At 38.0% G+C, this 14,076-nt stretch overlaps 1 protein-coding gene across 1 annotated transcript in view; it reads left to right on the top strand.

Annotated features, from left to right (window-relative positions):
- DENND5B (DENN domain containing 5B) overlaps nucleotides 1–14,076 on the top strand; it is a 179,309-nt gene that overhangs the window by 106,580 nt on the left and 58,653 nt on the right. Inside the window, 5 exon segments of the mRNA XM_081818948.1 lie at nucleotides 1,755–1,809; nucleotides 2,598–2,648; nucleotides 3,851–4,387; nucleotides 6,876–7,107; nucleotides 11,772–11,922. Coding sequence (XP_081675074.1) covers nucleotides 1,755–1,809; nucleotides 2,598–2,648; nucleotides 3,851–4,387; nucleotides 6,876–7,107; nucleotides 11,772–11,922 — 1,026 coding nt within the window.

The raw sequence follows: 14,076 nt of genomic DNA, 5'->3' as shown, positions 1-14,076 counted from the left end.
AAAAAAAAAAAAAGAATTTATTTATTTGACAGAGAGAGAGACACTGACAGCAGGAACACAAGCAGGGGGAAAGGGAGAAGCAGGCTTTCCACTGAGCAGGGAGCCCGATGCGGGGCTCGATCCTAGGACCCTGGGATCATGACCTGAGCTGAAGGCAGACGCTTAACCGACTGAGCCACCCAGGCGGCCCTCTGTGGGAATATTTTAAATATTCTCCTCTGGCTTACCCTTTGCCAGTTTAACTTCAGCCATTGAGAAACTATATCTCTTACTAAGCATGGAGTGAGCTGCCCTGGCCTCACATTCCTGGATACCTCCTCCTCCTGTGTACATTTTTGGGGTGCCACAAAATGACCATCTTCTTGAGCCTTATTCATTCATTCATCAGTGGTCTCATACACTACCAGTGTAGGATACATTAGGAGACATTAAGATAAATAAGATATAATTTCTGCTTTCCAAAATAAGTCATTTACAAATATAACAGGTTAAAAAAATAAGTAAGAGGAATGAATGAACTAAGTATATATGCAGAGGAAATCAGAATGCCTTTAGGGTAGGGACATAGGAAAGCTTCATGGCAGAAGAAATGATTAAACTTCAAGTCTTTGTTGCCTTTCTTTTGAGGGAATGTTTTTCTTTTTTTTTTTAAGATTTTACTTATTTATTTGACAGAGAGAGAGAGACAGCGAGAGAGGGAACACAAGCAAGGGCAGTGGGAGAGGGAGAAGCAGGCTCCCCACTGAGCAGGGAGCCCTATGCGGGGCTCGATCCCAGGACTCTGGGACCATGACCTGAGCCAAAGGCAGACGCTTAACGACTGAGCCACCCAGGCATCCCATGTTTTTCATTTTTTTTTTTTTTTAAGATTTTATTTATTTATTTGACAGAGAGAGACGGCGAGAGAGGGAACACGAGCCCGGGGAGAGGGAGAAGAAGGCTCCCCGCTGATCAGGGAGCCCAGTGCAGAACTCAGTCCCAGGACCCTGGGATCATGACCTGAGCCGAAGGCAGACGTTTAATGACTGAGCCACCCAGGCGCCCCCATGTTTTTCATTTTTAACTAGAAGTGATAACTTACCATGAATGTGTGAGCAGCATTGATCAATTAAGATATAGAAATATTTCTAGTCCTAAAACAATGTAAAACTGAGAGTCAAGTGTATTTCTTATTGTGTATATAAAATTTCTTGAGCTCTTCTGATAATAATTTTTTAGTTTAATGGTATTAATATTTAAAAAGTGACTTATCCATATGCCCTATTGTATGGAGTTCTTTGTTTTAGAAAAAAGGCTTTTTGATTTTTCTTCATTAAGTCTTCATAACGGGGCGCCTGGGTAGCTCAGTCCTTAAGTATCCGCCTTCGGCTCAGGTCATGATCCCAGGGTCCTGGAATCGAGCCCCGCATTGGGCTCCCTGCTCCGCGGGAAGCCTGCTTCTCCATCTCCCACTTCCCCTGCTTGTGTTCCCTCTCTCACTGTCTCTCTCTCTGTCAAATAAATAAAATCTTTAAAAAAAAAAAAAGTCTTCATAACACAAGTTAATCCTGTTTTCATTCTGTGATAATCAAAGCCCCAACTTGGGCCCATCTAAGCAGTCATAGGGAGGGTATGAGAGACTCATGGGAGCATGAAGACAGGCCAGTAGTGTGGTGCTGGAATATGCACCTTCCCGTACCCTTTCAGATCATCAGTGATTGTATGAGCATAACAAGCTTTAAAATTTCCCAGATGTAGCATTTTCTCTTTTATAGAAGAAGGACAGAAAAGGATAGCAGGAAGGCATTAATGAAGAACACAGTACAAAATGTAAGTGGTGGGAGGTTGGTTGCCTAACATTTAGATTAGCAAGTTAGTGAATTTTTTTCTTCCATTTTTAAAGATACTGAATCATCCATTTGAATTACAGTGACCTACTTTCTCCCCCTAAGCCTTTCAACACATTCTGCTTTCCTAGAGCCTATAGATACGTATATAATGATGTGGATTTAAAGAAAGCTGTAGGCAGCAGTACTGTCTTCAGGAAGATTTGAGTTCATCTCTTACTTTATTTAAAGGAAACTACTGATGTTGGAGATGAGGAAAATGGGAGGCAAAAAATCTTTTAAGCCACCAGGCTGTTTGATGATGCTTATCGGGGAACAGGTGTCAGGAAGTTGCCTAACTTCTTGGGCCTCAATTTCCTCATCTGCAGAATTAAAGAGTTGGATTCAGAGGTCACGTCAGGCTTGAGAGGAAGCACTGTTGATTCTCTGTTTTTAAATGGGGGAAATCTTGAGTTTTGATTGAGCTAAATATAGAAATTTGTACTTTATGTGCTTTAGCACCTGACATAAAGAGCAGGGATCAAAAGAGAAAAATAAAAACCCAACTCTTTGCTCTTCTGTTTTCATCTTACGTTGCCACACAGGATCAAAGGGTAGTGTGAATTGTCTCCTTGCTGACCTGGGTGGCAGGGCTGTGGGAGAGATGGGGAAACTTGAAGTGAAACTTCTTCTGTTGGTTGACTTCCACCTTGTGCCCTCTGTCCAGCCACTAATGTAGTCAGATTCAGTTTTATGTGATCGGCTATATCTTTGGCCTCCACCCTTCCACAGTCCATGAGCACAATCTTCCTTTACACTGACAACCTCGTTCTGATTAAGAGGGTATGAACAGGAAAAGTAAAATGTTTTGGAGTCTACTATAATCACGTACCTGAGGGATAATGAGAATTGCATGCATGTACTTGGCCCCTTGAATTGTTCATAATTATTTGGAAAATATTTAAAAGTCTTTTTATTCAATATAAATTCAAAATCTATAGTGTAAGCAAACTCAAAAAAATTTTTCCTCTTTTTTTTTTTTCAACTCAAAAATATCTCCTGAATCAGCTCTTAATTATTCAAGGGGTAATCATTTGTAATTGTCTGAGCACTTGCCTCTACCACTCTCTGCCTCCTGCTGTTTGTCTAATAACTTCTGAAATGGTTTTGCCAAGAGGTTGAAGCTAATTTTGGATAAAGTGAAAATTTGTGGATATTCTGTGAATTGGATTGTTCTTTGCCAATTTCATCCCATTTGTGGGGACTATAGCTGCTAAAATTTAGCAGTTATTATTAATTCTAAATTACAAATGGTCATAGAAGTGGAATGGCATAGAAAGTTCCGACTGGATTCATCCAGTGCTCATTTTACCCAGTACCTTCTGTTTGTAAGGTCCTCATTTAGGAATGCTGAAGAGATGTCATATATTACAGAATCGTGTCCAGGTGATAACAAATTGCTAAGACCCAGAGAAAATTATCCATTTTTATTAAATATGGTATAGAATACTAGGGAAAAAATGTTGGAAAAAGAAATTTATTTTTATTTTTATTATTTTTTTAAAGATTTTATTTGAGAGAGAGAGAACACAAGCAGTGGGGAAGAGTAGAGAGAGAAGCAGAGTCCTGCCGAGCAGGGAGCCTGATGTGGGACTTGATCCCAGCACCCTGGGATCATGACCTGAGCTGAAGGCAGACGCTTAACTGACTGAGCCACCCAGGCACCCAAGAAATTTATTTTTAAAGAATAAAAATGCTTAACCTTCAGAAAGTTAACATAAAAGGCATTGTAAGGTCTTAAAAGTTCTTGTCACATGAAAATAATTGTGATTATGTGTGGTGATGGATGTTAACTAAGACTTACTGTGGTGATCATTTCATAATTTTTATTGAATCACACACCTGAAACAAAATGTTATGTGTCAGTTATATCTCAGTTTAAAAAGAGGCAGTGTGTAATCTATGAGTTTGTTTATAATAGTTGGCAAGAATATTTTAGAATATAAAAATGTTATTTTAAAACCTTTGTATTCTTTTTCTTTCAGGCTAATTTGTGTTTTGTGGATATTGACAACCATTTTATTGAACTGCCTGAAGAATTTCCACAGTTCCCCAATAAGGTGGATTTTATCCAGGAACTCTCTGAAGTGCTTCTTCAATTTGAGATCCCTCCTGAGGGCAGCCTCCATTGCAGTGAGAGTGCCACAAAACTGAAGAATCTGGTTCTGAAGGACTTGGTTAACGACAAGAAGAATGGCAACGTCTCCAGTAACAACATCAGCATGTACGAGTTACTGAAGGGCAATGAAACCATAGCCCGCCTCCAAGCTCTGGCCAGGCGGACCGGTGTGACCGTGGAAAAAATGGATCTGTCTGCCACACTGAGTGAAAAAGAAAAGGATTTAAAACTGCAGTGTGAAGAGGCAGAACTAAGGGACTACCAGCTCAACGTGCAGCTTCGTGAGGTCTTTGCTAACCGCTTTACACAGATGTTTGCAGATTATGAAGCGTTTGTGATTCAGACTGCCCAGGACATGGAATCCTGGCTGACCAACCGAGAACAGATGCAGAACTTTGACAAAGTAAAAAAAAACACTTCGTTTCCCTTTTTTTATGGCTCTTAGTGGGCTGTCTTACTGATTTTGCTAACTTTTTTAACTACAGATTTTTCCTCTCTCCCTTCCCATTAAGAACTTATTCTTATATTTTGTCTTCATCCTATGATGACATCTCAACTTATCCATGTAAAGATAGCACTTTAGTTTCAGAAGACAAAGTTTTACCTCATCTTAGGATCAAAAGAGAGAAAAAGTGAATGAATTAGGTTTCATGACTGTAAGTCTAAGGTTCTGTTCCAAAGTTTATGGGAAAGGAAGACAGAAAATGACACTGGCTTTCAACTGTCCTGCTGAAGTTGAAGCTTCTTTCTAAGGTTTACTATAGAGTATTCTTCTGGCAGATTTTTGGACATATTCACCAGTCTTTTTGCTTGTTTTTGTTTTCCAGACAAAAGCACTTAGAGGTGTGCATTAACTCTTTCAGGTCACTAGAGTGTAGTTCAGTCCCCTGCCTCTCTGATTGCCAAGGCATCATGTTGCTATTAGAATGCATTATGGTTTTTTGCTAAATGGTAGCTTTGTGTCATGAAAGACCTCTAAAAAGGCCTTATGTATTCTAAGAGGCTAATCTACAATTGTGGAGTCTCTGACAAGTAAATATTAATAAACATTTTTTTGTAAAGGTTGGTAGTATCAAAGATTATTTTCTGATTTCATCAGACATTTTTTCACTTGAAGTTTATAAACTACATTCAGCAGAAGTTCTGATGCATTTTATGTTTGAGAAAACTTCTTTAATAAATTAAGAAGCCTTCACTTCTCCAAATGTATTCCTACTTTTAGGTTCCTTTCTTATTAAGCTTAACCGTTTTTTTTTCCTATCCTACTCGGAACTAATCTGTGTACATTCATGATTTATCCTTGGGGCAATTCAAATTTTTATCTAAATCAAGCACTGGTACTTTCTTCCTTCTTAATCTTTATGTAATTTCAAACTATAAATGGAATTCTTTTTATATAACCACTAGAGAAATGAAAGTTTCATTTGGATTCCAGAAGGCTTGTAATTATTTCATTTTTCACTAGGAAAATGTACAGGACTATCGCATGCTAGTCCTCCAAGCCAAGTCTTTGCTAACCTAAATGTTGTAGTCCACGAGGGTCTGAATATCAAAAGCCAGATATCTGGCCCATTTAGAGGTAGAGGAGAAGCTGTTTGCTCTAGAAAAAGTAAAATTGATATTTATCTGTAAAATATCTTTTGAAGAGGATAGAGACTACTATGAACCTTTCACTGGCTATTTGGATTTATGTGAACACATCTGAACCCTGGTGGCACTTAAATTGAATAAGTGGGTTTCTATAAGGAACTTTTTTAAAGGCTTCCTAAATTTTAGAATGAAAAATAAATATGCTAGGAAGAAGCCAGTGAGTATTAAGGAGACTAATCTTATGTCAGAACTTACCCTTCCATCTTCCACCTTCTAGCTTCTGCCACACTGCACCTACTCAAAAGAGTGAAAAGCAAAACCAACCCAGGAGCTGAAATAATAATTCACTCCCAAATTTCAGCTAGTATCAAACTGTGACTAGAATTCCTGTAAACACATGGACCTGAAGAACCACAGAAAAAAAAACACTTTGAATTAGGAACTGATCACAATTTACTGAACCATTCCATGCACCAGACAAGCTGGTAACAGGAACATGCAGCTGGTTGTACATGTTTTCTAAAGGCCCAGCTTGCTTTGGATGGTTTTTCAGGCAATACTTTTTTTAGTTGTTAAGGCCCAGACTCTTTTTTTTTTTTTTTTTAAAGATTTTATTTATTTGAGAGAGAGAATGCACATGGAGAGGGGTGGGTCAGAGGGAGAAGCAGAGTCCCCGCTGAGCAGGGAGCCCGATGCGGGACTCGATCCCAGGACTCCAGGATCATGACCCGAGCCGAAGGCAGTCGCCCAACCAACTGAGCCACCCAGGCGCCCCAAGGCCCAGACTCTTTAATCAACACAGGTTTGGAAGGAGTTTGATCTTGAATTAGCACTCATCCATCAGTCTCAAACAATGTTGGGGCCTAGAAAAACATCCACTTGACAAACAACATTTCACCCATAAGCACAAATTCCATGTTTTTTTAAGGTTATTACTTATGTATATATCTCAGTCATACTCATTGATCATGTAAGTGCCTTATGACTCAGCAGTATACTGCATAGGCTAGGAATAGAGAGCAGAAAAAAAATCACAGCTCACTGGGAAAGGCTGAAAAATTATTGGTAAGAGGATGATTGACGATAACTTGATCCACCCTCTTTCATTAGTAATGCCCTCTTTTCTACCTAATGATTAGTGAGTACCAGAATGTAAATCAATTTTGAAAGGTGGGATCAGTGCTAAAGGCCTAAGCGTTACATGATTTTTAAAAAACGACCTCCCCAACAAATTTTCAGATTTATCACGTAGTAGTAAGATAGTCTTCTTGCACTAATAATTTCTAATTATCTCATTACAGGCTTCCTTTCTCTCCGACCAGCCTGAGCCTTACCTGCCATTTCTTTCACGCTTCATTGAAACACAGATGTTTGCCACCTTTATTGATAATAAAATTATGTCTCAGTGGGAAGAGAAGGATTCTTTGCTTCGGGTCTTTGACTCTCGGATTGAGAAGATGAGACTGTATAATGTAAGGGCACCCACCTTGAGGACATCTATTTATCAGAAATGCAGCACTTTAAAAGAAGCAGGTACCTTTGTCATGCCTTTTAAAATTAAAATCCATGATCGTTTCTTTTTACACAATGTTGGCCTTATAAACTGAAAATTAATTTTCAGTTTTAGACTTCATGGTTAATCCTTTATACTATATCAGGTGCTTTCTGTAGTTTTGTTTCCTTCTGTTTCTGTGAGTTAATGTCCATTCCATTCCTACTTGACATTCCTCTGCCCTTAGAAGAGGAAAAAACAGGGGCACCTGGATGGCTTAGTTAGTTAAGCATCCAACTCTTGATTTTGGCTCAGGTCATGATCTCAGGTTCTTGAGATAGAGCCCCGCATCCAGCTCCTTGCTGGGCATGGAGCCTGCTTAAGATTCTTTCTCTCTCCCTCTCCCTCTGCCCTTCCCCCCTCCAAAAAAAAGAAGAAAGAAAGAAGGGGAAAAAAACAGTAACAAATTGAATGGAATATAATCATAAGGTTGCTGTCAATTTTGTCTTATTCTCTTTTATTGCCTTAATTGAAAAAAATGTAAATTTTTCTTGCTGCTTATGTTGCTTTTTACTTCTCACTTCTTTTCTCTTCATTAAAGGAAAGGTAAGTATGAATTTAATAAATCTGAGATGCTGCCTAATTTACATAACTGTAACAGTATATTTACTTTTTAGTGGGGCCATTAATTTTTAATAGTTTGACTTACTGAAATTAAATCTCTGGATTCCTGTATTCAAATTAGAGTTTTTCCAACTTGGACACAGTTTTTCCCTTAGAGAATCATGAGTCTTGGCCATTCTTGTCTGGCAGTAATATAGTCCATTAAATAAATAATCATATTAATAGCCAATATTTACTGAGTACTTACTATGTGCCAAACATCATACCACATGTTTTACATGCATTTTGCCTTTGATCTTAACAATGAGGGAGTGTAAGCACATTTACTTTTGTTTTATTAGTGTCCTCATTTTACAGTTGAGAAAGCTGAGAGGTTAAGTAACTTGCTTATGATTGCATAGCTAGTGATTGATGGAGCATGATTTGAACTCAGATTTGACTAATTCTAGTACCTGAAGCCTTAATACCACATTAGATGTTTATTTAGTAAAGAAACATGTGAAGTGGGATGCGTGGGTGGCTCAGTCAGTTAAGTGTCTGCCTTCAGCTCAGATTATGATCCCAGGGTCCTGGGATAGAGCCCTGCGTTGGGCTCCCTGCTCAGCGGGGAGCCTGCCTCTCCCTCTGCCTGCCGCTCCCCGCTCTGCCTGCCGCTCCCCCTGCTTGTGCTCTCTCTCTCTCGCTGACAAATAAATAAATACTTTATTACAGTTACCAATCCACACAATTTTATACGTTTATACCCTGTTCCTAACACTTTCTTTGCCAAATAAACTGATACCCATCACTTGAGTGTCCCTTTTTTTCATTTTTTTCCCCCTTCTAATATAGAAGCTATTTGAGCAAGTTTTCCTCTGGAGCAAAAAGAGGCAGGAAAGAGTTTCTTGCTCTGTTTCTATGCTTGCCTTTCTCACTTTATTTAAATAGATCAAAGTCACAGAAGTGGTGATGCTGTAGTTGTAGCATATTTAAGGAAAGAAATATGTAAATGATGTCTTTATATAGTCTTAAGAGAGGTCTCTTTGGTAACTCGCTGAAACATCATTCTGTTGTATTCCCACTTATTGAGGGTAGATCCTTGGGGCCCCTTCAGGAAGTGGCAGTTACCTCTGTGTTTCTGGAAATTGAGGGAGTGGAATGAAGGAAATTGTCTGTGCCTATTCAGAGAACAGTATGACTTTCAGTGCTTTAATAGCCATGTGAAAAATATAATGCCTTGTTGAGAAAATTGCATTCCTCCCTTCCTGACAATTTTTTTAATGGAGCTAAGCAGTGATTCCTTTATTTGTGTGCTTCCAGAAAATCTTTTCAATTAAAATAGATTTTCTGTCAGCCTCTCAAAAAGTTTGACATTCCCACTGTCATCACAGAAATTATATAATTCTCTTGAAAATATACCATTATATTTTTAACATATGAATATGAGATTGGGCTAAAGCAGTAGTCTCCAAGGAACCTAACTTATCAAAGACTTCTTTTTTTAAGTAAAAGGAGGCAGCTGGCTGTGACTGCCGTCTATCCCCCATAAATGGTGCAGTTATTTCTTTCATCAAGTAAAATTATCCTCTTCCCACCCCCCCAACAAAAACTACAGAGATTGGCATTTTGTTGTTTTGTATGGATTTTTATTGTGTTGGTTTTTTGTCCTTTGTTGTTTTGTTTTTATTTTTGTTTTGCCTCTAACTAAAAAGAATTTTGATTTGCAGGTGAACTCTTTAGGCAGAGGCTATCTGCTGTTGATATTGTGGCACCAGAACCTTATGATTTCTGTGCAGAAAGACAAGTTGATAGTAATGCAGAGTTTTTCTTTTTTTCTTACCAATCACAGAAAATGAGTATTGGCACAAACCCTTGAAAATCTAACGGGCCCATGACCTCTCAAAGCAGGCATTTAATAAATTTCTGAATGTTCAGTATTCAGTGGTGGTATAATTACTGAAAAGTAACATTGCATTATGCTCCCTGTGGCAATCTTCAGTATAAACCCCAGAGTAATTCATTGTGAATCAAGCTTTTTGTTTTTAAAAAGCTTCCTGACTGAAGGAGAATAACTCAGTATCAGATGGATTTCTCTGTCATTTTAAATCCAGCGGAAAAACTGAAGCTGCTTTTTTTTCCCTTTCATGAGAACAGAAGCATTCATTGGCAGAGATGGAATTTTGTAGTATTTCATGGAACATAAAATTGGCAGGGACTTCAGAGAATTCCATGCCATGAATCTAAGCTTTATTTTGCCTGAACCATCTGTTAATTAAGTGTTTTATAAATATTAGGAAGCACAGAGAATATAGATAGGGTTGTGGAGAGCCAGAGGGCATCATTGGAAATTAAATACCATTTCACGTTAAAACATGGCATTCTTTTCACCCAACATAGACCATATGGACTATGTTTTAAGAGAAGTTACAAGTTACAGATTAAAAATAAAGTGAAATTCAAGAAGTTTTGGGTAAGGGGGCGCCTGGGTGGCTCAGTCATTAAGCGTCTGCCTTCGGCTCAGGTCATGATCCCAGGGTCCTGGAATCAAGCCCCACATCGGGCTCCCTGCTCAGCGGGAAGCCTGCTTCTCCCTCTCCCACTCTCGCTGCTTGTGTTCCCTCTCTCGCTGTGTCTCTCTCTGTCAAATAAATAAAGAAAATCTTAAAAAAAAAAAAGGCTTTAAAAAAAAAGTTTTGGGTAAGTTCATATGAATTATAAAGGCTTAGGTGAAGCATTAATCTCACACAAGATGGTATTAAGCATATTTTTTTTTTTTAAAGATTTGTTTTTTTATTTTTTATTTATTTGAGACAGAGAGAATGAGAGACAGCATGAGAGGGGGGAGGGTCAGAGGGAGAAGCAGACTCCCTGCTGAGCAGGGAGCCCGATGCGGGACTCGATCCCGGGACTCCAGGATCATGACCTGAGCCGAAGGCAGTCGCTTAACCAACTGAGCCACCCAGGCGCCCTTAAGCATATTCTTTTGACAGGTGTGGAATATGTCTGGGACAGACCCCTCTCCACTCAAAAAGAAAGTTTTTAAGACTATGTATGGGGAATAACCAGCGGTACTCAATCTGCTGATATTGAAGTAGGCAAAATAAACTGGTTCCATGAAATACTTATAAAAATACCTTTTTACTTCTCTTAAATCCAGAGATTAACAGCTCCCAGAGTGCTTTCTGTTTATGACACCACCACAATTACTGCTTGTTCTCCCATTTTAGTATTCTGTAGGCAAAGAATTAAAGACCTAGTCTTGCTTCACAAATATATTTTCTCTTGAAAATTCAGTTCATAAAAACATTTAAGATCAGATTTTTCTACCAGAGAAATAGTTCATTATTTCTTGGGTCTTGGAGATACCCTCCTAACTTTAAGTGGTTTTAAATAGAAATGTTAGCAATTCCTATCTTTTAACTTTGGCTATTTTATTCTTCAAAAGGTCAGTTTCTTACCCTCTGGACATTTTCTAAATGCCTGCTTATTTTATTGTTCTCTGCATTACCCCTCTTGATCTAATAAACACTCCTGAATGACTCCTACTAATGAGAATGTGACTGTTTCTAAAAGTGAGGTAATAAACTTTACACATTTCTTGTTTTTACAAATGGAGAACTATGGATATTTAATGGGTCTTTGTACAAAGAAATAAAGTAATATAAGGCTACTGTGCTTGCTTTTCCTTCCCTGTCTCGCAGTTCAAGGTCAATATTTTATTTGCCATCGTTTTCTTAAATGTTGTACTTAGAACCATATTTTCATTAAGAAAATATTTTTCTTATATATTTAATATTGAAATATTGAAGTATTAAAATGCTAAATATCCCACTTAAGGGAAACTTGTTTCAGTACTAAAGATTTTTCAACCCTGCTGCCCTGCTTTTGATAGAGGCAGAACATACCATGAAAATTAGTCATCTAGTATTCACTTAAAATTAACCTTTTTATACTTACATTACACTGATTTCTCAAGAGCTTTTATAAAAATCTATTTTAGAGTGTCAGAAAGATTGAGTTCCTTGGTGCATGACTGGAGGAAGCATTGTTTTAAGGTTTAGCCAATGAAATGCCTCTAATTTGTTATAAATTTAATTTATAGCCCAATCAATTGAGCAGCGACTGATGAAAATGGATCACACGGCAATCCACCCACATCTGCTTGATATGAAAATTGGTCAAGGCAAATATGAGCAAGGGTTCTTTCCAAAGTTACAGTCTGATGTCTTGGCAACAGGACCAGCTAATAACAAGTAAGCAAGCACGTTCTTCACTTGAGCTTGAGCAGTGGGTTGAAGGGGTAAGTGAAGAGTGCAGTGCTGTGTGGCTCTCATGGGGCATTGTGATCATTAAATATCTTACGATCTGATTACTTTCTTCAAAGGCCAAATCAGTCCATTTGGAATATGGATTGGCATTCTGTGAGTATTTGACTTTTAATTCCATCGTGTAAAAAATCCAAAGACAGAGATTTTTTTCCTTTTTAAAGTAATGTACACTTGGGAATACTTTCACTTTAAGTGACTATTTAAATATAATGCTAATACTGTCTAGTGGAATTAGAAAAATTATACTTTCATTGTCTGTATTCGTTTCCTAGGACTGCTATACAAAGTACTACAAATTTGATGGCTTTTAAAACAACAGAAATTTATTCTTTCACAATTCTGGAAGCTGGAAGTCTAAAACCGAGTTACTGGCAGGGCCATTCTACCTCCAGGACCTCTAAGGAAGGAGCCTTCTTTGCTTCTTCAACTTCTGCTGGCCTCAGGCATTCCTTGACTTCTAACAGTGCTGACTCCAGTCTCTGTCTCTGTCTTCATTTCCCTCTGTGTCTGAGTCCAAATTTCCTTCTTCTTATGAGGACACCAGTCCTATTGGATTAGGGCCCACCCTAACGACCTCATCTTAACTGGATTACATCTGCAAAGACGCTATTACCAAATAAGATCACGTTCATAGGTATTGAGTTTAAGATTTCAACATATCATGGGGAGCTGAGGGGGGGACACAGTTCTACCGATAACACCACCTTTGTACTTTTTAAGTATCAAGTTCAAAAATTACAAAACAATCAAAAATAAAGATAAACCCTGTCATTCTTTATGGCAGATGATTCCATTCAGAAAATATCTGAATATGATTAGAATTGAAAAGAGTTCTTTGGGTTTAAGGGATTTTGAGGGAATACAAGTGTTTTATTAACAAGTGAATAAAGGAGGGTTTTACAAGAAAGGACAGAAAGGAAAGTATTAAAGGGAAATACAGTAAGTTGCAAAGAAAGCTTGGAATCGGAAATCAATAATTCTGGGATTTAGTTCATTCTTAACCGCTAACCAGGAACCTTGGACAAGTTGGAATCATTTGCCCCTTTCTCACCTGAAAATACTCCTTTAACATTCTACAACACGTATCACCTTATTATAAAAGTGGCCCAGAGGAGGAAAGGAAAAAACCAGTCTGTGGCAAAGAAATGGGATAGAAGACTGCGGTAAAGACTGGGTACACAATATGGAAGTGGCATTGAGGTACCTGAATTTTCAAAAGGTAAGTAGAGAATCAGTGAGGGGAATAAAAAAGAGGTAGAATGATGTCTTTTGACCTAAATGGCCCAAACTAAATAATGGGAAGGTTCTCAAAAGATGGTTTAAATGATGTTTCTATTTTTTTAAATGAACTGCTAAATTTACACGTTGCAAATTTTTGGTACTTGCCTCTTTATTTCCTAAAACGTTTGTCATGATTCTGTTGGTCAGGAAAAAGGAAAACATGGTAAATTGTATAATATGTGATGGTAACAGTTGGTTTAATTTGGTAAACACTGTTCTAAGCTAGGTACTGTGGTATTTGGAATTTCTTGGGGTGCATGTATATGTGCTAATATTTGTGTATTCTTGTGTTTGTACTGCTAATACCCTATTTTTAATACCCTGAAAAGAATGAACCCCTTACCATTTTCCTAGCTGAAGGTGTTCCTTTAAATGTTCCTTTAAATGTGTTAGAATAATTGATTCATTTAGTTCCAAATGTGAGAAAGCTATAGTGATAGCAAACACATCAAAAGGGAAAAAGTGGTGTGTATGGATTAGGATTAAGGAAAACAGTTACAGTACCATTTACATTGCTGCTGCTTTTCCTTTCAGAGTCTAGTATTTATCATCATAAATATATACCCCTTAACAGAGCTCAGTCAGAAAACTTAGAAATGCTCATCAGTGCATTGAAGTAATTATTCTTTCCTTTTTTCTGCTTCCAAATATACCTTTCCTGCCAGTGGAGCCTTCTCCACGCCAAGAGGGGGTGGTTATGGAGTTGATCTGCTGATAATAATAGCTAATATTAAGCTGATTCTACACTGCCTTCTCTGCTGACTGCACTGAGTACATTTTAGCTCCTTTTTACAAGCA

Source organism: Leptonychotes weddellii, chromosome 5 (genome assembly GCF_054177405.1).
Source record: "Leptonychotes weddellii isolate Sample4059 chromosome 5, ASM5417740v2, whole genome shotgun sequence".
Lineage (NCBI taxonomy): Eukaryota > Metazoa > Chordata > Mammalia > Carnivora > Phocidae > Leptonychotes > Leptonychotes weddellii.
This window is presented reverse-complemented; position numbering and strand designations above follow the sequence as displayed.